At 30.5% G+C, this 27639-nt stretch overlaps 2 protein-coding genes and 1 pseudogene across 3 annotated transcripts; 2 read left to right on the top strand and 1 right to left on the bottom strand.

Moving 5' to 3' along the window:
- Positions 1-1926: 1926 nt before the first annotated feature.
- Positions 1927-2676, top strand: LOC114179068 (pathogenesis-related protein 2-like). The gene is made up of 2 exons (XM_028065273.2): positions 1927-2187; positions 2276-2676. The coding sequence occupies exons 1-2, from the start codon at positions 2007-2009 to the stop codon at positions 2560-2562; spliced, it is 468 nt and encodes a 155-aa protein (XP_027921074.1). The 5' UTR covers positions 1927-2006; the 3' UTR covers positions 2563-2676.
- Positions 2677-14909: 12233 nt separating this feature from the next.
- LOC114179745 (pathogenesis-related protein 2-like) lies at positions 14910-15469 on the top strand (annotated as a pseudogene). Its single transcript, XR_014994049.1, has 2 exons — positions 14910-15090; positions 15178-15469. The product of XR_014994049.1 is annotated as a pathogenesis-related protein 2-like (transcript).
- A 10762-nt stretch (positions 15470-26231) lies between these two features.
- LOC114179243 (pathogenesis-related protein 2-like) lies at positions 26232-26987 on the bottom strand. The gene is made up of 2 exons (XM_028065507.2): positions 26757-26987; positions 26232-26669 (listed from the first exon to the last, which is right to left on the bottom strand). The coding sequence occupies exons 1-2, from the start codon at positions 26935-26937 to the stop codon at positions 26383-26385; spliced, it is 468 nt and encodes a 155-aa protein (XP_027921308.2). The 5' UTR covers positions 26938-26987; the 3' UTR covers positions 26232-26382.
- Positions 26988-27639: the final 652 nt, after the last annotated feature.

Raw genomic sequence — 27639 nt, 5'->3', positions numbered from 1 at the left:
AGAAAAAATTATCCTCACTTTTGTTTTGCAGGTATTCATAGATCAAAATATTCTCGTCTTTTGTGTAACAGCCTAAATTAAGTTTTATTCGTAATTTTTGTTTAACCTTTTAGGAATAACAGGTTTTATTTAGTTTCTTTTAAATAAATTTATCACAAGCATTATTTCTTAATCTTTCCCTTCTTAGTGCTTTTTAATAAATTTTGGATAGTTACGGTGAGTATCTTCATCATCTACAAACATTACAAACATATGAGTCTTCTTACACATATCTTTTGTATAAGGATTGGATTATCCCCAAATACTTCATTATATAGATATATATACATTGTTGATAAAAAAAAAAATTGGGATTTGAAACAAACCTAGAATATTTTGTATTTTTCCGGGGTTCACAAATAAATCTTTAGAATCTACCAAGGTTAATAAAATCTCTGTTAGTTAAATTCATTATGAAAGTTATATTAACCCTTAGTAAATAACCTCCGTTAATCCGTTAAGTATATAATTTGTGAAATAAAAACGTCTTTCTGTAATTTTTATTAGGTTTCTATATGATTATTTGAAGTTTTGTTTTTAATTTCTTGACTAGTATTCTTAGGCATTGATTATTAAGATCTGAAATGAAAACATATCTGAATCACATTTTTGTATACTTTTTTTAGTTTTAAATTCTACTTTTTGGTTATCCATTAGGATCAACCAAAAATATGAAACTATTCATTTGACTGAATACAGATAGACTGTAATGGCTTTTTGAGACGTCTTCTAGACGCCGTTTTCTTTTGAAAAAAATGTTTTGTAGATTGTTGGAAATTGCACTTTTAGTTTTTAGTAAGAAGTTTTGTGAAAGTACCCATTTCAGAAAAATAGTGTTCAATACATTTATACTAAATATTTGAATTGTTTGAAAACAGTTATTGGTTTTATAATTGTATACAACTAATTATTTTTATTTTAAATTAATATTCTGAAAACACTGATTAGTTTTTTTTCTCTCATATTTATTCATAAGTATAGCTTATACTATCATTTTTCGCATCACATTGTTAATCTAAATTTTAGTACGCATTTACAAATGATGTCATGATTTTTTAATTAGCCATATATGATTTTGATGGTTTAATAGAATTTTTATTATTTAAAAGTAACTGCGTCATTAAATATATTATGCAATGACCACTTGATATTTCATTGAATATATAAATAATTAATATATGTATCAAATTGCAATAAAGCTTAAAATTATTAATTCAAAAATATTAGAGATAAAAATGAATTTGGTTTTTTTATAAAGACATAAACCAAAAGATTAACATTATTCTGAAAGGAAATTTAGGATTCAAAATTATTTATTACAAATCTAAACATTTATTTATTTAAAGCGCAAACTAAATAAGATTTATATAATATAAAACATTATTCATTCCTTCCTGCATATACAATACAGTACACATGCAGTCGCCATGGTTGAACGTAATGTGTCTGCCATTTAACATTTTTTTTTTGGAAGAAACTTCTTTGAATTTGAACGATTCAACATCAAATAAAATAGTATTTAATATTCAATAGAAAAATAGATTAAAAAATATTACACAGATTATACTAGAGGAAAAAATGTTAAAAATAAAAAATTGGTGAAACAATGGAAAGATAGACAGCATGAAAAATGAAAACAAAAATTCATAAGTTTTGTTATTTATGGAGTATTTGCAAACATATATATATTTAGGCTGTTTAAAATAGAAATATCATCTCATATCATGTCTTATGACTTAAGATTAAAGTACTTCATATGAAAGTTGCTTAAAAGAAACGATTTTCATTTAAGAATGTAAAGAATAAAATGAGACCATAATCTGTATTAAACTAATGAGTTGGTTCAAGCAGTGGGTGCTATTGCTTCCTTATAAATACACGCCATTCCTCTGCCTAAGAACCACACACAACACAACACAGTACAGCAACAAACATCTTCCATTTCGTTATCTCATTTAGAATCCATAATGGCTGTTTTCACATTCGAGGACCAAACCACTTCTCCGGTGGCTCCTGCTACCCTTTACAAGGCTCTCGTCAAAGATGCCGACAACATCGTCCCAAAGGCTGTTGATTCCTTCAAGAGTGTTGAAATCGTTGAGGGCAACGGTGGCGTCGGAACCATCAAGAAGATCTCTTTCCTTGAGGGTAAACATCTTCACTCATTTTCTCTACATTTTGTGTGTCTGCATATAAAGTGAAGTGATTAATGTGAATGTGGTGAATGAATGAACAGATGGAGAGACAAAGTTCGTGTTGCACAAAATAGAAGGAATAGATGAGGCTAAGTTGGGATACAGCTACAGCATAGTTGGTGGTGCTGCCTTGCCAGACACTGCAGAGAAGATCACCATCGACTCCATCCTCAGTGATGGATCCAACGGAGGCTCAGTGGTAAAGCTGCGCATAAATTATCACAGCAAAGGAGAAGCTCCACCCAATGAAGATGAACTCAAAGCTGGTAAAGCCAAGAGTGATGCTCTTTTCAAGGTCATTGAGGCTTACCTTTTGGCCAATGCTTGAATTCATCTAAGTTATCAGCAAGGACCTTCTGATATTATATATTGAGTTTTCTTGTGTGGAGTGTATGGTTTAAGTTAAGTTGGTTTATAAAATAAGAGTGTTTTCCTTATTTGTTTTGGCCTCAGACAGCGATAGCTGATATCTTTGTATCTCATTTCATCCATAACTTATACTAAAGGAATTCGAATTTGCATATAGAAAGTTTGAACTTTTTGTTTGTCTTAAAGAATGAATTGGATGAAAGTCTTAAAGGTATTATTTAGTTACATCAGTATCTACTACAAATTAACAGGCCTGCTAGATTGTTTAAAAAAATAATGATAATGGAGTTTTATTGTTATTTGAAGAGGTTTATAAAATACACAAATTATAATACACTTTTCATTTTACTTTTTTCCTTCCCTCAATTGTTTTTCACCGGTTCCGTCCCCTTCTTTTGTAAACTTTAACCATTTCGATTTCCTTCCACATCTCAATTCATGTTTCCCTCCCATTTCGCATGGGTATCAGGAGTTTCCTTCTTCGTTTGCATCTTAGGTATGCGTTTCCATCTTCGTTTGCGTCTCCCCCATCTTGTCTTTGTCCTTCTGTAGTCAACATATCACAAAAATATCTATCCACAATTGTCTCTGTCAGGTTGATAGAGAATAACTATCTCCTAAGTCACAGGTTATTCCACCAATTGGAAGTTGCATACTTGATGGATATATACTAGGAATAAAAGAATGTATATAACCGTTTGTCAATGCAAGTGACAAAATTCGGATAAACAATCCTAATTATGAAGAGTGAATCACAAGATCAAGCTCTCTTAGGGTGGTTATAGGATTTACGGTTTAGGATTTATCTACAAATCCAATTATTGACTTTTGAAAACAGAATAGAATGATTGAAAAGTTTCAATAATCTCTCGATGAATACTTCAATAAACCTTACAACCAAAACTGATTTAGAGGCAATAAACCAGGGACACAAGATAATTGTAGGGACTCTAACTTCAAAAGAGGTAGATTCAAACCAATATGATGGGTATGTAACAAGATTGGGTACATAGTAGTGAATTGTTTTCGTTATGATTAGTCAGGTTCAAATCATAGTGCTGAAAATAGCAAGAGAGAAAATCACAGTGCTTTCATAACCTCCCCCTACCACTATCAAGGCTATAAATGGTACTTTGATGGTGGAGTTAGCAATCATGTGACCCATCAAAATGAGAAATTTCAATGTAAAACTTCAAGGTCTCAATGAAAACAATGCTACGACTTCTTTTCTCTTTATTGGAAATGGTGAAATATTGAAAATATTGGTAACGACACATGAACGAATCAAAAATAGTTATTAAATGACTTTACATGATTTTTTTTTTCTTTTGAAAATAAAGTTACAAAATTATTGATTCGAGAATTTTACCTTTTCAAATGCAGATTTAGACGAAATACGAATTTAAATGAATGCGAACTTAGACAAATGTTTACTTTACTTCTATAGAGTTCAAACTCATTACTAAGAGCTGATGAATTCTTTTTTGATTAATCATTAATTCCACAAAAATTTAATCATACCCAATAATCATTCTACAAACATGACAAAATTATATGTCCGATATAATAGTATAATAAATAATTTGTTAATTTCCATTACTCAAGTATAAGAAAATTAAATAATATTTCTTCACAAAAAATTTCTATTAACAATTCAAAGGTAATATTAATCATTAGAAATTATCTTTTGTAGTAAGTTCAACTGTTGTATCTCTAATTTCTTATACAAAGACTAAATTTTAATTCTTAAATTACATAAAAAGAACATTAAAAATACAAAAATTACATATAAAGGATGATTAAATATAACATTAAATCGTTATTACATAAGTTACAATTAAATAAAATTTTAAATGTAATTATGTGGTAAATTTAGATTATATATTTCAATTTATATATTTAAATTATAATATAATTTATAATAATATATAAATATATAAAAATATAAAGTGTGTGCTTATATAAAGTTTATACAAAGAGATGAGTTATATAAAAGCAATCTATATATGATATGTATTTTATATATATATATATATATATATATATATATATATATATATATATATATATATATATATATTAATTTTAATTAAAGGGGATTTTATATTTGGTATATTGAACGTAGAAGCCATGGTCGATTCTAGAGATGGCAAATAAACCCGCCCTCGTGAATATTACCCGAATCCGTCCCCGTTTTGACGGAGAATCCCCGCATTGACTGGGTATGGGTATGAGGAATTCTCGACTTTTTCAATTGGGTATGGGGATAGTTATGGGGATGTACATATCCCGGCCATAATACTTGTCCCTGGCATATCTCCACCATCATTTAAATTATTAAAATATTCACAATTAATTAAGTAACCATATATATATATATATATATATATATATATATATATAATTTTATTTTTCAATTTTTTATTTCTTATAATTATTTGGTTTGTCATGAAACTCATTCGTATGTCCAATATATTTTTCTTCTTATCATAACATTTATGTAATTATGTTAAAATGATGTATGTCAATTAAAAAAAATTATGTTTCATATTTGAATATTTCTATTATTTTTTAATATTTTTATTTATTGTATATTTTCCTTTCACATGAGTATGTTTAATACTCTCAATTTAAGTGTTTAATAGCATCAACATTTCATTTACTAAGTAATATAAAAAAAATTCTTTACTTATTTTTATTAATTTTTGTTTCATTTGAAGAACTTTTTTGTTTTGCTAAAACAATTATTTCTCAACCATTGAGTATATATGTTGATATTTGAAAAGTGATTTTAGATGTCTAAGGTATTTTTCATCTTATCATACCCTTAATTATACATTCATTTTCCTTTGTGCGATTTCTTTCAATAGTTTCTAATACATACATTTGTTAATTTTTTAATATTTTTATTTGTTGTTTATTTTCATCATTTAGAATACTATTTCAGTGTATTTTATCTAATTATTTTTTATTTTCTAACTCATTATATTAATCATACTGTAATTTTTCACTATAAATCACTTTTGTTTACTACAATATCAATATTTAATGTAATTGCCATGAATATTTTTTATCACCATCCAACATATATTGGAGTTCAAAAGATACAATATTCATGTTAAAAAAGATTATTATATTTATTATTTTTTATTTGCATCATTTTGATTAAGTAATGTATGATCATTTTTATTAGTGTATACAAAAAGAGATTCATTAGAATTTAAAAAATTGAAGTAAAAAAACATTTAAAATATATTTTAATTTGAATATTTATTTTTCTTTAAATTTTTTTAAAAATATTTTTAAATTTTTTTAAAAATATTTTTAAATTTTATTTGGTATTCCAATCTAAAATATAAACAATTATAATTTATTTTAAAATATTTGATATTGAAGAAACAATCATCTTTCTAAGATTGAATATTTGATAATATTATGTTTCATTTATCGTAAGTTTTTATTGTTTTATAAAAATTAATTAAAATTTATATTGAAGTAGTAAGGAAACAAGTATGGGTATGGGTACGAGATTATACTCGTTACCCGATGGGGATGTGATAAAATTTTAATACCCGTTGGATTTGAGTATGGGGATGAGGATGCATTTTTTTTACGGGGATGGGTATAGGATAGTGAAACCCGTCCCCGCCTCACCCGTTGCCATCCATGGTCGATTCCATCAAGCACCGCCTCGCCACCCTCTTTTCTTTATTGGTTTTGTTCTAACTGTTTGTAGTTTATCTAATTTGGCTGGGTGCTTGTGATTAGAGCTGTCAAAACGAGTAACTTGGTCCGACCTGACTCGACTCACCACGGGTTGATGATTTAGTGAGCCAACCTAACCCGGCTCACTTTTTAGCGAGCCAAGAAAATTCGAACCTGGCCCGACTCATCACGAGTTGGCGGGTTAAACGGGTTGACTCACGGGTTCACTTAATTAAAAAAATTTTACTTTTTTATTTTTTTCCAGTCAAAACTAAATTCGAATTCTAATTAAAATCTAAATAAACTTTAATACAATCCAAATACAAACCAAAATAAAAAAAAATACAAATTAACCTAACATGACCCAGATGTAAAGCCCAACTTAATAAAAAAAAACACTTGTGTGACCCTTTTATCTGCGGGTTGGTGAGCCAACCCGGCTCACCACGGGTTCAACCCGTATGAGCCGGGTTCTAAATGAGCCGGGTCAAAAATCAACCTGTATTGAAATTTGTAAAAAAAATTCAACCCAACCCGAACCAAACCCCTGGTGAGCCGGGCTGGCTCGCAAATTCCAACCCATTTTGACAGCTCTACTTGTGATTCATCTATGATGATTTTTACAGGCTTGTAGCATGGAAGGAAATGTTAGAAATGATTAATCAAATATGTTAATAAGAATAATATAATAATAATTATTAGAGCAATACTAATTTTAATATATATATATATATATATATATATATATATATTAAAGAATATTAATCAAATCCAACAATTTCTGTAATAATAAGAGATAAAAAGTAAATGAATAAAAAGGTAAAAATATCATTAGTGCAGTTTTGGGATTTTGCCTCGCATTATAGGCTTTGGTTATCACGATACTGAAGCATATAATGGCATAGTGATATTTTTGCAATTCCTGCTAGGTTTTCTACCTCAGTTACAAAATACGCACTGTCATAAATCTTTATAGGCTTCAATCTCACTGACCCGAAGCAAAAAAGTTCGTTGATATTTCAAAAATATCACTAGGATAGTGACATTTGGCCTCAGGTGGAACTGAACCGGTGCCAAAGCCCTATTTTTCCTAGGTTAAAAATTGAATTGAGGCCATATACATAATTAGAGAGTCAAAAATGTGAGTGCATTGTTCTTCATCTTCCACAATGTTGCACCTTCATTTTTTTCTCCTCTGATTTGTATTCCACAATGATGCACCTTGTTTTTTCTCCTTTGATTCGTGCCTTCGTCAATAGCTGTTGTGCCTCACACGCCACCATCGCTACGTCAACTAACTGCCTTCAGCCTTGATGGATCAACATCCTCCATGTGAGCAACCGTGCAACAGATCGAGCCACCGTGAAACCTCCATTGTAGTGGTCGTCACAAGCCTTGTGCAAACGACAAAACATACACCATTTAAAGAACCAATAAGTTGGAAAACGAAAAGTGAAACCGCGAGCTCCATTATCAACCACGTCACCTAAATGCAGCAAAGTGCAACGTGAACACAAACCTCCATTGTCGTCACTCACCAACGTTGGAATGAAACCCTAATGGGGGAGAGAGATATGACTTCGGTTTTCAAAAGAACCGAGGCAGAATGTGGGGGTTTCTGATTCGGTTCACACTCGAGGTCAAAAGTTAAACCTTTTTAGCCTCGCTCTTATATGCCTTGGTTCTGAAATCGGGGCAGAATGGCAAAATTAACCGATGCCAAATCCCTTTCATGCACGGGTGTGTCCTGGGTTGAGGCAAGTATAACGTTGTCCTTATAGAGAAAACGTTCCTACTGCACAAGGCAAAACAAAATCATATGCGTTTCTCTCTCAAGATAATCAATTGAGTGCATTGAAGGATCTCTAAACCTTATGAATACTTGTTTGTTTTAAAAGATAGTATAAAGATGAAGATAAAACACATTTATAAATAGGGATATTTACAGGTACCAGAGAGATTTAAGAGTCGATTGTAATAAGTTTAATTAAATAAAATATTAATTCGTAATAAAAATATAATTGTTAACCATAAATAACACTACAATACACTTTTTTATTGGAAGTAAAAACACATAGTCTTTTAACTCTTACTTTTAAAGTAAACACTACAAGAAAATTATCGATTCAAAATCAATTTTAGAAACAAAAACTAGTTAGTCACTATATTTACCAATTTATAAAATATAAAATTATTGATTAAAAAATAGTCATTATTATAAATAAAAAATTATAATTGGTCACTAATTAATTAGAGACTAATTTAGAAAGTAATTCATTTTATTAGCCAAAATCTAGGTAGGTCATTTTTAGTCATCAATTTCTTTGATAGCTAAACTCACGGGATAACTATAATTTTAAAGATCAATTTATTAACTAATTATAATTTTTATTAATTTTTAATTTTATAAATTAATATTTAAATTGATATTATCGTTATTAATTATAAATTAATATTTAAATTTTTAATTTTATAAATTAATATTTAAATTATAGTCACTTCTAAATATTTAAAAATTTTGCTTAATAGATATGAAATAAAACCTTACCTGAATCATACTTTTATAACCTTGTTTACTTTTAATTTCTACTTTTTTTTTGTTCTTCACTAGGGTCAAACAAAAGGTTAATATGGAACTATACATGGATGCAGATAGACTGTAGTGCTTTTTTTTTTTTTGACGCCTTCTAGATGCTTTTTCTTTTTATTTAAAAGAAGAAATGTTTTGTAGATGTCGTTGTAGCAATTGGACTTTCAGTTTTTAATAACCAGTTTAGTGAAAGTACCCATTAATGAAAAGTAGTGTTCAATATTTATACTAAATATTTTAATTGTTTGAAAACAAATATTGCTTTTGTAATTTTACACAGGTATATATTTTTACTAATTATTTTTTAAATTAATATTCTGAAATAACTGTTTAATATTTCTAAGATTCATTCCTCATATTTTTTATAATAATTAGCGCTTATATTTACATTTTTTTATTTTCATGAAAATTAATAATTTTTATTTTTAGAATAAATAATTATTTTTTAAAATAATTATTAAATATAAAATTAGAAAAATAAAATATGTATTCAAGAGAGATTTTTAAAATAACTATTAAAAATAAAATATTTTTTTAAAATAATGATTAAAAATAAAATATTTATTAAATAATTAATTTTTAAAATAATAATTAAAAATAAAATAAAAAAATAAGAGGTAAACACAAAATAAAATATATTTATATATAATTATAGATAATTTTTACTATCAATATTTGTATCACGTTGTTAATCTAATGTTTAGTACGCATTTACAAATGATGTCATGATTTTTTAATTAGCCAGATATAATTTTGATGGTTTAATTGGATTTTTATTATTTAAAAGTAACTGCATCATTGTAATGACCACTTGATATTTCATTCATCCCAGCATATACAGTACACAGCAGTCGCCATGGTTGAACGTGATGGGTCTGCCATTTAACTTTTTTATTAAATATTTCTTTGGAGGATGTTAGAATTATGGTGCTTGATTTAGTTCCACATCGCTTAGAATAGTGAGATGTGGTTCTCTATTTTACTATATAAGAGACTCTATGTAAAGCTTTAAGATACACCCAAAATACAAATACTTCCTAGTGTAGTCGTGGACGTAGGCATACACATTGTACGCCGAACCACGTTAAATTCTCTGTGTCTATTTTTCTCTCCTTTATTCTTTTCTTTATTGCCTTGTTCCTAACAATTGGTATCAAAGCAATTTTTCTTAGTATGCTCTATGGTTGCAGCATTGTCTGATCTTCCACATCAGAAAAGATTTGGTTTCTTTTTTTTCTTCTTGGGAATCTCAGTTTAGAGAAGTAGTGAGAGCTTTGGTCAAAAGCCGCAACAAGAGCTTTGGTCAAAAGCAGCAAAAGCTTTCGTCAAAGCAGCAAGAACAATGGCATTGGAAGAAGGGAAGGTGAGGATTTAGAAGTTTGATGGCAGTGACTTCGGGTTCTGGAAGATGCAGATAGAGGACTACCTGTATCAGAAGAAGTTGTATCTACCCTTAACAGGGCAGAAGCCAACTGACATGGAGCAGGCATAATGGGATTTGTTAGATCGGCAGACACTCGGTGTGATCCGGTTGACATTAGCCAAGAATGTTGCGTTCAACATCATGAACGAGAACACAACCGTAGATTTGATGAAGGCATTGTCAAATATGTATGAGAAGCCATCTGCAGCCAATAAAGTGTATTTGATTCGCAGGCTAGTCAACCTAAAAATGGGTGAAGGTAACTCGATTACTAATCATTAGTGAATTCAATACAATTATTGCGCAGTTGACATCAGTGCAGATAACATTTGATGATGAGGTGAAAGCATTAATTTTATTATCATCTCTTCCGGAAAGTTGGAGTGCAACTGTTACTACAGTTAGTAATTCTGCAAGTAATAGTAAGTTGAAGCTTGATAACATCCGTGACTTGATCTTAAGCGAAGATGTTCGCAGGAAAAGTTCAGGGGAATCTTCCAGTTCTAGTTCCGGTTCAGCATTGAGTACTGAAACTAGAGGAAGAAGTAGCCATAAAGGTCGTAATCAAGGCCGAGGCAGATCAAAGTCTAGAGAGAAATCAAAACCAAAATTCCGGAATGATATCACTTGTTGGAATTGTCAGAAAAGGGGTCACTTTACAAATCAATGTAGGGCTCCAAGGAAGAACAACAAGAGGCAAGATAGTGATCAATCAGCAAATGCAGCAACTAATGAAATTGAAGATGCACTATTATGTAGTCTAGATAGTTCTATTGATTCATGGATTATGGACTCAGGTGCGTCATTTCATACTACACCTTCTTTAGAACTATTATCTAACTATGTTCCAGGAAAGTTTGAGAAGGTCTACCTTGCAGATGGAAAATCTCTTGATATTATAGGAAGAGGTGATATCAATATCAGAACCTCTAATGGAAGTGTGTGGACTTTGAAGAATGTCAGACATATTCCAGCCTTAAAGAGAAACTTAATATCTATAGGGCAGTTGGATGATGAGGGGCATTACACCACCTTTGGAGATGGACACTAGAAAGTAATGAAAGGTAATATTGTTGTTGCTCGTGGAAAGAAGCGGGGATCTCTTTACATGATTGCAGATGAGGATATGATATCAGTTGCAGAAGTTGGCAACAGTTCCTCTTTGTGGCATCAGAGACTTAGGCATATGAGTGAGAAAGGAATGAAGCTCATGGTCTCAAAAGGTAAAATACCTAACTTGAAGCATGTTGACGTTGGACCTTGCGAACATTGTATCTTTGGAAAGCAGAAAAAGGTTAGCTTCTCCAAAACAAGTAAGTCGTCTAAAGTTGAAAGACTAGCACTAGTGCATACAGATGTTTGGGGGCCAGCTCCAGTGAAATCTCTTGGAGGTTCACAGTATTACGTAACCTTCATTGATGACTCTACAAGAAAGGTATGAGTTTATTTTCTTAAAAATAAATCTGATGTGTTTTCTGTGTTTAAAAGGTGGAAACAGGAGGTTGAGACTCAAACAGGTTTAAAGATTAAATGTTTGAAGTCTGATAATGGTGGAGAATATGACAGTAATCAATTCAAGGAGTTTTGTTCAGAGAATGGGATCAGAATGATCAAGACGGTTCCAGGAACACCAGAACAAAACGGTGTGGCAGAAAGAATGAACAGAACCTTGAATGAGAGAGCAAGATGTATGAGAATCCAGTCAGGATTACCCAAGGTATTTTGGGCAGATGCAATAAGCACAGCAGCCTATCTCATAAATAGAGGACCATCAGTTCCTTTAGGCTATCAGTTACCTGAAGAAGTATGGTCTAGAAATGAGGTAAACCTTTCACATCTGAAAGTTTTTGGTTGTGCTTCATATATTTTGTTGAACTCTAATAGTAGAGATAAATTGGACCCTAAGGCAAAGCGATGCTATTTCATTGGCTATGGATCTGACATGTATGGCTACAGGTTTTGGGATGACCAAAACAAGAAAATTATCAGAAGTAGAAATGTTACTTTTAATGAAAACATGTTCTATAAGGACAGGACTGCAGAATTTGCAAATGCAAATAAAAAGCCAGAGCAGGTATCATTAGAAGAAGTTTCAGAAAGTGATGTAGCCAACAGAAGGCAAAATACAGAAGTAGAGCCTGAGTCAGAGCCCGAGTCAGAGTTTGAGTCAGAACCTGAACAGATAGTAGAGTCATTAACTCCTGAATTACCGACTAGAAGGTCTAGCAGAACAATTGTAGCACCACAAAGGTACTCCCCTTCATTGCATTACTTGTTGTTGACTGATGCTAGTGAGCCAGAGCATTTTGCTGAGGCTATGCAGGGAGATGAATCTATTAAGTGGGAGCTAGCAATGGAAGATGAGATAAAGTCTCTTCAGAAGAATAAGACATGGTCTTTAACCAAGCTTCCAGAAGGAAAGAAGGTTTTGCAAAACAGGTGGGTCTATCGGTTAAAAGAAGAACCAGATGGCAGCAAACGATATAAGGCCAGACTCGTAGTGAAAGGGTTCCAACAGAGACAAGGAATTGACTTCACAGAAATTTTCTCTCCTGTTGTCAAGATGACTACCATCAGAGTTATCTTGAGTATAGTAGCTGCAGAAAATCTTCATCTGGAGCAGTTAGATGTGAAAACTGCATTCCTACATGGAGATCTTGAGGAAGAAATCTTTATGGCACAACCAAAAGGTTTTGAAGTACAAGGCAAAGAGAATCTTGTATGCAAGCTTCATAAAAGTTTGTATGGGTTGAAACAAGCACCGCGACAATGGTATAAGAAGTTTAATGAGTTTATGAGAAACTCAGGATTTCACAGATGTGAAGAAGATCATTGTTGTTACGTGAAGAAATATGTTGATAATTATATCATTCTTGTCTTGTATGTTGATGACATGTTGATTGCTGGTGCTAATATGGCAGAAATGGACAGGTTGAAGAAACAATTGTCAGAAAATTTTGAAATGAAGGATCTTGGTCCAGCCAAGCAAATTCTTGGTATGAGAATTTCCAGGGATAGATCTAAAGGTATTCTAAATTTATCTCAGGAAAAATATATAGAAAAATTACTTAGCAAGTTCAATGTTGGAAATGCTAAAACCAGGAATACACCTTTGGGAACTCACTTAAAGTTCTCAAAAAGGCAATCTTCTCAGACAGAGGAAGAAGAAAATCACATGTCTAAAGTGCCATATGCATCTGTAGTAGGGAGCTTGATGTATGCTATGGTTTGCACCAGACCTGATATAGCACATGCAGTGGGAGTTGTGAGCAGGTTTCTATCCAATCCCGGAAAAGAGCATTGGGAAGGCGTGAAGTGGATATTGAGATATTTGAAGGGCACTTCAAAGATGCATTTGTCCTTTAAAAGAAGTAATCTCACTTTACAGGGGTTTTCTGATGCAGATTTGGGAGGTGATTTGGATGGTAGAAAGAGCACAACAGGTTATATTTTTACGTTGGGTGGCACAGCTATCAGTTGGAAGTCCAAACTTCAAGGAAGAGTCTCCCTTTCAACCACTGAAGCTGAATATATAGCTATCTCAGAAACAACAAAAGAAATGATATGGTTGAAGAATCTTCTAAAAGAATTAGGAAAAGGGCAAGATGAACCTTCATTGTTCAGTGACAGTAAAAGTGCCATTTGTCTTGCTAAAAATCCAATTCTTCACTCCAGATGCAAACACATTGAATTGAAGTATCATTTTATCAGAAACTTGATAAATGATGGAGATTTGATTTTGTTGAAGATTCCAGGTGCAGAGAATCCAACTGATATGTTGACCAAGACTCTCACAACAACTAAGTTGAGGCTTTGCATTGCCTCGACTGGCCTTCGAGAAAATTGATGATGAAGGCACTACACTAGGTGGTAATGTAAATCAAACCCCAAGTGGGAGAATTGTTAGAATTATGGTGCTTGATTTAGTCCCACATCGCTTAGAATAGTGAGATGTGGTTCTCTATTTTACTATATAAGAGACTCTATGTAAAGCTTTAAGATACACCAAAAATACAAATACTTCCTAGTGTAGTCGTGGACGTAGACATACACATTGTACGCCGAACCACGTTAAATTCTCTGTGTCTATTTTTCTCTCCTTTATTCTTTCCTTTATTGCCTTGTTCCTAACAGAGGAAACTTCTTCTTTGAATTTGAATGATTCAACATCACAAATAAAATAGTATTTAGTATTAAATAAAGAAAAATAAATTGAAAAAATGTTAAAAAATGAAAAATTACTGAAACAGGGGAAAGAGATAGAGAGCATGAAAAATGAAAACAAAAATTCATAAGTTTTGTTATTTATGGAGTATTTGCAAACATATAGATTTAGGTTGTTTAAAAGAAATATCATCTTATGACTTAAGATTAAACTATCTAAGTTGCTTAAAAGAAACAATTTTCATTTAAGAGTGAAAAGAATAAAATGTCACCATAATCTATATTAAACTAATTAATTGGTTCAAGCAGCGAGTGGTATTGCTTCCTTATAAATACATGTCATTCATCTGCCTAAGAAGAACCACAACCAACACAACACAGTACAACAACAAACATCTTCTCCTTCAATCTCATTTAGAAGATAATGGTTGTTTTCACGTTCGAGGACCAAACCACTTCTCCGGTGACTCCTGCTACCCTTTACAAGGCTCTCGTGAAAGACGCTGACAACATCGTCCCAAAGGCTGTTGATTCCTTCAAGAGTGTTGAAATCGTTGAGGGCAACGGTGGTGTCGGAACCATCAAGAAGATCTCTTTCCTTGAGGGTAAACATCTTCACTCATTTTCTCTACATTTTCTGCGTATGCATTAAAATGAAGTGATGAATGTGAATGTGGTGAATGAATGAACAGATGGAGAGACAAAGTTCGTGTTGCACAAAATAGAAGGAATAGATGAGGCTAAGTTGGGATACAGCTACAACATAGTTGGTGGTGCTGCCTTGCCAGACACTGCAGAGAAGATCACCATCGACTCCATCCTCAGTGATGGACCCAACGGAGGCTCAGTCGTAAAGCTGAGCTTAAAATATCACAGCAAAGGAGATGCTCCACCCAATGAAGATGAACTCAAAGCTGGTAAAGCCAAGAGTGATGCTCTTTTCAAGGTCATTGAGTTGAGGCTTACCTTTTGGCCAATGCTTGAATTCATCTAAGTTATCAGCCTTCTGATATTATATATTGAGTTTTCTTGTGTGGAGTGTATGGTTTAAGTTTTAAATCGATTTATAATGTAAGAATGTATTTCTGATTGGGTTTGGCCTCAGACAGTGAGAGCTGATATCTTTGTATCTCATTTCATCCATAAATTATAATAAAGGAATGAAAATTTGCATATAAGTTTGAACTTTTTGATTGTCTTAAAGAATGAATTGGATGAGAGTGTTAAAGGCATTAATTAGTTACATAAGCAACAATGAGAGAAGAAAGTTGAGGCATTTGATTGCTTAGTAAATGAAAAAACAGAGTTAAGTAAATTAATTATGTCTGGGCTGCAATGAGCAATGGATGTAGCTTCCCGGCATCCTAAGCAACTTTGCAATTAATTTTGAAGGGAAGTTTTTTGCAAAATATTAAAAAATATGATCAAATATGTATCTTAAAAACAATTTTATAGACCACTAAATGAAATCGTAAAAGAAAACGTAAAATTAAGGATATAATAAGATGAAAAATATCTTACATATATAAAAAAAATCAAATATTAATATGTCGAACAATTGAGAGATAACAAAGTTGTTTTAATAAAACAAAAGTGCGGTGGTGGTGGTGCATTTCGTACTTTGACGAGAAGCAACAACGATGATAACTTGGTGACGACTTCGCGGTAACTTCAAGGCATGCAGAGCGGTGAGAGTAGAGCTGTCAAAACGGGTAACCTAGTCCGACCCGGCTCAACCCACCACGTGTTGATGATTTAGTGAGCCAACCCAACCTAACTCACTTTTTTGTGAGCCAAAAAAATTCGAACCCGGCCTGGCCTACTACGGGTTGGCGGGTTAAACGGGTTGGCTCACATGTTCACTTAATTAAAAAAAATACAATTTTTTTATTTATTTTTTCAGTCAAAACTAAATTATAATTCTAATTAAAATCTAAATAAACTTTAATACAATCCAAATACAAACCAAAATCAAAAAAATATAAATTATTTATGTGTTGCCTAAAAAAAATCTAACATGACCCAAATGTAAAGTTCAACTTAATAAAAAACATTTGTGTAACCCTTTTATCTGTCAGTTGATGAGCCAACCTGGCTCATCACGGGTTCAACCCGATGAGTTGAGTCAAAAATCAATCCGTATTGAAATTTGTAAAAAAATTTCAACCCAACCCGAACCCATTATGAGCTGGGTTGGTTCTCGGGTTTCAACCCATTTTGACAACTCTAGGTGAGAGGTAAGCAAGGGTGGTGGTGCAGCGACGGAAAGATGAACGTGCGCGAGAGGTGAAGTAAAAGAATGAAACTTTTTGAACCCCTTGTCACCTATGATGGTTATATCACTTAACGATCTTTATCTTTTAACTTTTTAACGACAGATAAAACTAAATTGTCATGGTTTAAGTTTTCAAGATATATAATGACGGTTATTTAGAAAACTGTAGTTATAAAGTTTATGTTATTTACAACCACACCATCGTGTTTATTTTGAATACATTGGCGGTAGAATTGTCGTTTGTACTTAGAAATGACAAATAAACTCGTCCTCGTGGATATTGTTCGAATTCGTCCATGTTTTGACGGAAAATCCTCACATTGAATGGGTATGGGTATGGGGAATCCCCGACTTTTTTAATTGGGTATGGGGATGAGTATGGGGATGTACATATCCCTTCCATAATACCCATTCCCGTTTAAATTATTAAAATATTCACAATTAATTAAGTAACCATATATATATATATATATATATATATATATATATATATATATATATATATATATTATTTCTTATTTCTTCTAATTATTTAGTTTGTCATGAAACTCATTCGCATCTCAATTATATTTTTCATCTTATCATAACCTTTATGTAATTATGTTAAAAAGATGTATGTCAATTAAAAAAATTTTATGTCTCACATTTGAATATTTTTATTATTTTTTATTATTTTTATTTATTATATATTTTCCTTTCACAATGAGAATGTCTAATACTCTAAATTTAAGTATTTAATAGTACAAACCTTTCGATTACTAGGTAATATAAAAAAAAAATCATTTACTTATTATTATTAGTTTTTGTTTCATTTGAAGAACTCTTTTATTTCGCTAAAAAAAGTTTTGTTATTTCTCAACCATTGAGTATATATATGTTGATATTTGAATAGTTTTCTTAGATCTCTGAGATATTTTTCAACTTATCATACCCTTATTTATACATTTGTTTTTCTTTGTGCCGATTTCTTTCAATAGTCTCTCAAATTGTTTGTAAACATTTGTTAATTTTGTAATATTTTTATTTGTTGTTTATTTTCATTATGTAGATACTATTTCGATATATTTTATCTAATTATTCTTTATTTTCTAACTCATTATCAATCATACTGTAATTGTTTTACTATAATTGTATAAATAACTTTTATTTACTACAATATAAAATTTTAATGTAATTGTCATGAATATTTTTTTATCATCATCCAACATAATTGAAGTTCAAAAGATACAAGATCTATGTTAAAATTTTATTATTATGATTATTATTTGTTCTTTGTATCATTTTGATCAAGTGATGTATTATAACTTTTATTAGTGAATAAAAAAGAGATTTATTAGAATTTAAAAGATTGAAGTAAGCAAACATTTAAAATATATTTTAATTTGAATATTTCTTTTTCTTTTATATTTTTTTAAAAAATATTTTTAAATTTTATCAACTAGGTTTCATTAATGTTTGTAAATTTAATAAATGTGTTGGTTCTCATGAAATTTTATTTGGTATTATAATCTAAAATGTAAACAATTATAATTTATTTTAAACTTTTGTTATGATTATTATTTGTTCTTTGTATCATTTTGATCAAATGATGTATTATAACTTTTATTAGTGTATAAAAAAGAGATTCATTAGAATTTAAGATATTGAAGTAAACAAACATTTAAAATATATTTTATTTTGAATATTTTTTTTCCTTTTATATTGTTTAAAAAATATTTTTAAATTTTATCAACTATGTTTCATTAATATTTGCAAATTTAATAATTGTTTTGGTTCTCATAAAATTTTACTTGGTATTATAATCTAAAATGTAAATAGTTATAATTTATTTTAAAGTATTTTAAATTTTATTTGATATCAAAGAAACAATCATCCTTCTAATATTGAATATTTGATAATATTATGTTTTCTTTACCATAATTTTTTATTATTTTATAAAAATTAATTAAAATTAATATTGAAGTAGTAAGAAAATGGGTATGGGTACGAGATTATATCTGTTACCCGGTGGAAATGAGACAAAAATTTGATAACCGTTGGATTTGGATATAGGGATGGGGATGGGGATGAATTTTTTTTTACAAAGATTGGTATAGGATAGCGAAACACGTGTCCGCCCCGCCCCGTTGTTATCCCTATTTGCACTTGTGCAATCATGTTTGTTGTTATATTTCAAAAAAAAATCTATCTCTTAAGTTTGTTACTTTTCCACTAACAAATCAGATTGTATATTAAGGGATATTTAAAATTATTTATTTTGTTAGTAACTTGATTGATTAAGTCTCATCCGATCAATTTTACACATTCTCAAATTTTATATTAATTATATTTTTTTTAGCAAAAAGAAGAATAATATTTCACTTCAAGGAAATATATCAATAAAATTGAACTTTTTAATTTAATCAATAATATTTTCTCGTCCAACAAAACTCAGAACACTCTTAGTGTGTGACCCGATAGGTTTATTACTAATATGATAATAAATTAACTTATTAATTTATTAATTAAGTTGGTATTTAGCAACACTACAAAAAGATAAAAAAACATAGAATATCTTTTACTTTATAACCATTAAAAAATCAGTATAATATTTTCTTCCATCTTGACACGGTGTTAACTTTAGAATATGATATTATTGTCAAATTCTAATAAGTTAATAGATAATGAATGAGTTAAGAACTCTTTTCTTCTTCCACTCATTATACCCTTGCCAAGGTCTTTATTTATATAGAACTCAAACTCATTATGAAAAATAAACTCATTATCAAAAGTTCATAGATTCTCTCTTGATTAATCACTAATTTCACATACTTAATAATCATTTAACTAACATAAAAAAAATGTTAGATTTCTCGTATCAAAGTATAATTAATAGATTTTAGTTTCTATTATAATCTAAAATTTAAGGAAATTACATATTTTTTCAAAAGAATTTTTCATTCACAATTCAAAATTAATATTAACCAATTAAGAATTGTCTTTTAAGTCAGTTCAATAATAATATCTCTATAAGTATGATTAAAAATGAGATATTTTATTCTTTATATATATATATATATATATATATATATATATATATATATATATTTCCATACTAATAATATCTTATTCTATATAATCCTCTAATTAAAAATAATTTAAATTAAAATTATATAAGTCTTATTTTTTATTATAATAACCTTTATTTTAATAATAAATCTTTAATTTTAATCAATGATTTTATCATATTAATTTAATAAATATGATAACAAAATAAATAATAACAAACATAACTTTATTATTATTACCTTGACATGTTTCTTCTAAGAATATGTTACTTTCCGTAACTCACAGCTGTATATACTGTTTGTAACATGGAAATTGATAGTTTGACAAACAAAAGTTGGACAAACTTGTGACATAGTCTAGCTGACTTTTATGTCTCACCTGAATTATTTTATTTTTAATTGTATATTATTTTCTATGTTGACATGGAAAAGAGGGAAAAGGAAAAACCCTTGTTCCTTTCCGTTTTTTTTTTATTTCCAACACCAAACTATCTTGTTTTCATGCTATGTTCTCTCTCTTTAGGCCTTTTATCCACATAGTTCTACTGCAAAGGTTTCTTTATTTCAATCCTTTCAATCCTTACTGTTTTCACTTTCGTTGTTCCAGTGTTGGAGTTGGGCAACATTGTAGGTAAGTTTTCCTCTCTTTTTTTTTCTGTATTTTGTTATTGTTGAGGTCCTTGTTCAAGCATTGTTATTTTTCTTTAGTCTTTATAACCTTCAAGCCCTTGGTTTGGTGATCCTCTTGAAATTTTATCTTTGTGATTCTTGAAGCTTTATTCACAAATAGAAATGCAGTTACATTGGAAATGTTTCCTTCATGGCCTATGAGATTCCAAGAAACCCCAAGAGCAGTAGTCTCTTGCTTCTCCATCTTTGACCATTGATTTAAAAATGCTTAATTTCCTGTGCTTACAAGTTCAAGAAATCTCAATACTTTTATATTCATTTTATTGTGAAAAATGACATTCTCCAAATCCTCAACCATGTAATTTGATTATTTGATTTATTTCTTCTGCACGAGCTCTAATAGCAATTATGGAAGGTGACTTTTTACTTTTTATTTGAATTATTTGAATCAAAAAATTTGGTGGCTTTGCACATATAGGATGTTGCACATTTTTAGTACCACATCTTTATAATCCATCTCCCAATTTTGTTTCTGATTGTAGGATGATGTTGATAATAGTGGTACAATTGATAGTTGCAACATTGTATTTAAAAGAGGTTCACAGAGAATATCATTTAGTTACAGCTTTTTCATTTTTTGATAGATGTGAAAGCGGCTACATCACTCAAGATGAGCTTCAAAAGGCTGGTGAAGAATTTCATATTGAAAATGTATATATGTTTTGAGGAAATAATCCAAGAAATTGATTAGAATAACGTGAGTACATTTTACAATAATGTAAATAATGTTTGGTATCTAATAAATGAAATCATAATTCTTAAATAATAGTGTGCCTGAGACTCTAAGGAGGTGTAATGTTTATCTGATGGACTACGTGTAGATTAAATATTCATGGATCTCCTTAAATCTCCCTAAGTATATGTACAATTATTGAATTTAGAGTTACTAAGTAAAGTCTTTAATATATTTTTTCCAAAGTATTATATCAATTTAAAAAAACAAACCAAAAGTGTTCTAAGAACTAAGTACCAAATATAATTTCATCTTATGGTAAATAGGGTTACAATAATAGATGTTCAATAACTACATCCATTTGTGTGCAAAAACTATAAATGTGTTTGCCCCCTTATTCACTAACACAAAAAAAGTCTTTTAACGTCTGATATTTTTGACCTTTTTCGTCTGTCCAAACACCGACGTCGTACTGGGTGACGTTAAAATAACGTCAGAAAACAAAACAGACGTCACTTAACGTCGGGGCAATAGGGGTCCGACGTTATCCAACGTCGAGGCCAAAAGCAGCAGACGCCAATTTTCGCGCTAAATGGAACCAAAAAACAGAGCAATTTGACTTCTGTTGGGCTCTGACAGACGTTAAATAACATCGGCCACAGTAAGCTCAAACGTTAAATAACGTCTGTCAGAGCACCACCAGACGTCAATTTGCTCTGTTTTTTTTTTTTAATTTTGTTGTTTTTACAACATTCCCACACCTGAAAATCAACAAATTCCCAGAACAGTTTCATAATGATTTCAGCACAATTATGGAGTTATAGTTATATCTAATAACACTTAAGTTTCAACATATATTCTAAACTAATATACACAATTCTCATTCATCTTCTTGCTTATTACACTAAACATTACAAATAAAATAAACACATATCAAAGTCATAAGTTGACATACAAAAATTAATAACATTAAACTAAATGAGTTCTAACCTTTGAATATAATACTTTAAGTTGTTGGCCTCTAGGCTTACTCACAATTCTAATGAAATTTTGGAAACATAAAACATATGTTAGTTTTTATAACTAAGTAGATATATAGGTTATGATTGAAAAAAATTAATACTTACTCTTGTAACATGTTTTTCAAAGCAGATGGAATCTTCATATGGCATAAATAAAACCATACAACCGTGCATTGTCTTGGAATGATGACATATAGTTGCCAATGATACCTACCGTCAATCACAAGTACTTAGCAGAAATAATTAATAATACTTCATAAAATATTACTAGAAAAAAAACATAAGCATCAATGTATGGCGCAAAGTAGATCTCTCTATTTGACTCAACCATCCATGTTTGCAAATAAAGTTTGATGTGGTCATGTGAGTTTCCCGAAGGTTGAATGGTTTGAGGTTCAATGAATCCATATACGGAAGATCGACCTTGGTCCACAATGCAACAATAAATCTAAAAATTAAAATATAATTAGTCCAATTTTACAAATAACAATAAATATAATTTTATTTCGTAATTTTACAAATATTATTATAAAAATTCAATTAAAAAAAGAAATACAATTAGTCCAATTTTAATAGATCTACATACATAAAATAAAAATTAATGCAACAATAATATTAAAAAATCAAATACAATTAGTCCAATTTTACAAATAACAATAAATATAATTTTATTTCGTAATTTTACAAATATTATTATAAAAATTCAATTAAAAAAAGAAATAGGCCAAAAAAACAAAAAAAAAAAATAGTCTAAGATAAAAATTATAATTGCGAATAAAAAAATACAAGCAATTACATACATACAATGAAAAAGAGATAACAAGCAAAATAATCTCAAAACGATGCAAATGGGGATGAAAACGCATAATATTCGGTTGAAAACGCCTAAAATCAATCCACAATCAAATACCAACTAGTTTGGTGGTGAAAAATGTTCGAAACTCACCTAGAGGAGGTCGGAATAATGGTCACCGACGGGAAGGATCGCGAAACACTGCAAATGAGGATGAAAACGGAAAATATTCGGTTCAAAACGCCTAAAATCAATCCATAATCAAATCCCAACAAGTTTGGTGGTGAAAAACGTTCAAAAATTACCTGGAGATAAAATAAAAATTAATGCAACAATAATATTAAAAAATCAAATACAATTAGTCCAATTTTATAAATAACAATAAATATAATTTTATTTCGTAATTTTACAAATATTATTATAAAAATTCAATTAAAAAAAGAAATAGGCCAAAAAAACTAAAAAAAAAAAAGTCTAAGATAAAAATTATAATTGCAAATAAAAAAATACAAGCAATTACATACATACAACGAAAAAGAAATAACAAGCAAAATAATCTCAAAACGATGCAAATGGGGATGAAAACGCATAATATTCGGTTGAAAACGCCTAAAATCAATCCACAATCAAATACCAACTAGTTTGGTGGTGAAAAATGTTCGAAACTCACCTAGAGGAGGTCGGAATAATGGTCACTACCGACGGGAAGGATCGCGAAACACTACAAATGAGGATGAAAACGAAAAATATTCGGTTCAAAATGCCTAAAATCAATCCATAATCAAATCCCAACAAGTTTGGTGGTGAAAAACGTTCAAAAATTACTTGGAGGAGCTCGGAATGGTGGTTGCCGACGGAGAAGCTTCGCGAAAAATTGGTGGCACGACGAAACAATTAGGGTTTATGCGTTTCGCGTAGAGAAAACCCAAAAATTGACGTCGGAGCTGCGTGGTCAGACGTTACTTAACGTCGGTGCAGAGGGTGTCAGACGTTAAATTAAGTCAGGGCAGAGTGGGTCAGACGTTAAATTAAGTCGGGGGCAGAGAGCTCAGACGTTAATTTTTACATAATGTCGGGGTACTGTGGGTCAGACGTTAAATTACGTCTGTGTTGGAATGGGCAGACGTTAAAAAAGTCAAATAATTTACAAAAATGCCACCGGTCATTTTTAACGTGGGACTTTTTCTGGACAGACGTTATATGGGTGACGTTATAGGGCTTTTTTGTGTTAGTGATTTTGACTACGTTTGGTAGATCGTTTTTAAAATCAATTTTCAATTCCTTTTATTTCACAGATCATGTTTATTTCAAGTCATTGGGAAACCTACACCAGACACCCTTGGTTGAAGTGCACATGCCCTTCTCAGCCAACCCAAGTTCACACTGAAAGACCTTGTCAAGAATTCACTGATTCCATTTTTAACTTTAACTACGTTTGCCACTTATTTAGACTATGTTTGATACATAGTTTTTCAAATCAATTTTCAAAAGGCAAAACCTACTTACTTATCAAGGAAACCCAAATACTTGACTTGTCCCAATTGTTTGAGGTATATCTAAATTTGATTGTACAAATGTCGACAACGATACAAAACCACTACATTCAAGAGTATAAACTTGTAAATGTCACCATAATTACTTAATACTTGCTCATATAAGACTATTTCCTCATTTCTTCAATTCTAAAATTACTAATGAATCACGAATCCCAGATTGTGCACTAGAAAATATGTTGAAAAAAAATTGCTGGAAAAATGTATTCAATACTTAACTAACAAACACTAACTGATTAAGTGGCAAATGCGGTACATGTTTTTGAACGAAAAGTATCCCAGATGAAGGTGCCCAATTGATTTGATACTGCATTTCACCAGGGACACATGTCCACCTTGTTATTTCAAAACTGAGTGGGTTGTAGGTATCCTTAAATTGTGCACTAGAAAATATGTCGAAAGAGTAAGAAGTTTAATGACTTTTCAAAATTAGATTCAAATGTGTTCCTCTTTATTGGTGTAGCACAAAATGTATGGTGAAAACTCATAGAATTAAATAAATTTCAACACAAAACTATAAATCCAACCATCCAAAGAGTCGAACGACTACGACTAACACTGACAAAACCAAAAGAATCATTTCATAATTATGTAAATTTATTTGTCTGAACCTTCTTGTGCTCATGACACTTGACTTCTACTTGTTTTCCCTGAACCTACAAAATGAAATATATATATATATATATATATATATAAAAGTACAAAGCACAACAAAACACGAGACCAAAAGTAGGGATGTAAACACAAAAGTTTCAAAAAACTCCTAAACCCAGAAAAAGAAAAATAACAACACTTGAAAAAAGACCTTAAAAATAACAAAATACAGATAAAAGCAAAGGAAAACTTACCTACGATGTCACCCAACTCCAACGTTGGAACAACGAAAGTGGAACAGTGAGGACGAAAATAAAGAAATCTTTGCATTAGAACAATGTGGACGAGAGAGAGCGAAGCATGAAAACTGAGATAGTTTGATGTTGAAAATAAAAAATTTCAAAAAAACGAGACTTTCCCCTCTTTCCCTTGCCAGCAAAGAAAATAATATACAATTAAAAATAAAATAATTCAGGTGACACTTAAGAGCCAACTAGACTTTGTCAGACTTTGTTTGTCAAAATATCAATTTCCTTGTAACATATATTCATATCATCTAATAAAATGTTTACATTCGTTCTCTTTTCTCTATGTTTCTCTTCACTCGAGTTTACGTAAGTGTACATTATTTTTTCATCGTTATTTTTACATCATGCAATATAATCCAAAAAAAAAAAAGTTATATTCTAAATTTTATATAATACGGAAAAATAGATGCCTAAAGAAGATGACAAAAACAGAGCTCGATACTATGACGACAAACTTGTTACAACTCAAACAAATTTTATAAAATGATGAAGAAAAAAAAAATCCTACGTAACATTTTAATCATGAATTTAACTGATATAAATTGGGCTAAGAGAAATTAATCAGTACAATTTTCGTAGAATATTTTTTAATATGACTTGGATTAGAAACTAATGTCCCTTATGATTATTGTTGTGAAATAGATTTTTGTACATTTTAGGAACCAAGCCCATATTGCTTATGATATAAAATATTTCTACACAATCTCAATCTAAGGTACTGAACAAAATTAAATTAAACTCATGGTTTAAAAAAAAAAAAAGGTTTAAATTTTGTCATTCATTTATTATAATTTATTGATGAACTAGAATACATTGTATTGAAAGTCTTTCCCAATAGGACAAAATAAAAATAAGAAAGCAAACACCGTTACACTAGAAGCCACTTTAAGACCAAAAGACAAGCAAACTCTGGTACATGTAATTAAGAATGTTGGTGATAATTCAAGCATTGGCCAAAAGGTAAGCCTCGATGACTTTGAAAAGATCATCACTCTTGGCTTTGCCAGCTTTGAGTTCATCTTCATTGGGTGGAGCATCTCCTTTGCTGTGATAATTTATGCGCAGCTTTACTACTGAGCCTCCGTTGGGTCCATCACTGAGGATGGAGTCGATGGTGATCTTCTCTGCAGTGTCTGGCAAGGCAACACCACCAACTATGCTGTAGCTGTATCCCAACTTAACCTCATCTATTCCTTCTATTTTGTGCAACACGAACTTTGTCTCTCCATCTGTTCATTCATTCACCACATTCACATTCATCACTTCATTTTATATGCATACACACAAAATGTAGAGAAAATGAACGAAGACAATACCCTCAAGGAAAGAGATCTTCTTGATGGTTCCGACGCCATCGTTGCCCTCAACGATTTCAACACTCTTGAAGGAATCAACAGCCTTTGGGACGATGTCGTCGGCATCTTTGACAAGAGCTTTGTAAAGGGTAGCAGGAGCCACGGGAGAAGTGGTTTGGTCCTCGAATGTGAAAACGGCCATTATGGATTCTAAATGAGATTGAAGGAGAAGATGTTTTTTGTTGTACTGTGTTGTGTTGTGTGTGGTTCTTAGGCAGAGGAATGGCATGTATTTATAAGGAAGCAATAGCACTCACTACTTGAACCAATTCATTAGTTTAATATAGATTATGGTGACATTTTATTCTTTTCACTCTTAAATGAAAATCGTTTCTTTTAAGCAACTTAGATAGTTTAATCTTAAGTCATAAGATGATATTTCTTTTAAACAACCTAAATCTATATGTTTGCAAATACTCCATAAATAACAAAACTTATGAATTTTTGTTTTCATTTTTCATGCTCTCTATCTCTTTCCCCTGTTTCAGTAATTTTTCATTTTTTAACATTTTTTCAATTAAATACTATTTTATTTGTGATGTTGAATCATTCAAATTCAAAGAAGAAGTTTCCTCCAAATAAATTTAATAAAAAAAGTTAAATGGTAGACACATCACGTTCAACCATGGCGACTGCATGTGTACTGTATTGTATATGCAGGAAGGAATGAATACTGTTTTATTTAAATAAATCTTATTTTAGTTTGCGCTTTAAATAAATAAATGTTTAGATTTGTTATAAATAATTTTGAATCCTAAATTTCATTTCGGAATAATATTAATCTTGGTTTCTCTCTTTATAAAATTACATGTGTACTATGTAAGCATGAATTATTTTTTATATT

This window comes from Vigna unguiculata, chromosome 3 (genome assembly GCF_037176805.1).
Source record: "Vigna unguiculata cultivar grain cowpea cultivar isolate G323 ecotype 2 chromosome 3, ASM3717680v1, whole genome shotgun sequence".
In the NCBI taxonomy this organism is placed as follows: Eukaryota; Viridiplantae; Streptophyta; class Magnoliopsida; order Fabales; family Fabaceae; genus Vigna; species Vigna unguiculata.
This window is presented reverse-complemented; position numbering and strand designations above follow the sequence as displayed.

Bases quoted from the DNA above. Each gene is read 5' to 3' on its own strand.
- LOC114179068 (XM_028065273.2), top strand. From the start codon at position 2,007: ATGGCTGTTTTCACATTCGAGGACCAAACCACTTCTCCGGTGGCTCCT. The intron at 2,188-2,275 runs GTAAACATCTTC...ATGAATGAACAG, and splicing joins GAAGATCTCTTTCCTTGAGG to ATGGAGAGACAAAGTTCGTG.
- LOC114179243 (XM_028065507.2), bottom strand. From the start codon at position 26,937: ATGGCCGTTTTCACATTCGAGGACCAAACCACTTCTCCCGTGGCTCCT. The intron at 26,670-26,756 runs GTATTGTCTTCG...ATGAATGAACAG, and splicing joins GAAGATCTCTTTCCTTGAGG to ATGGAGAGACAAAGTTCGTG.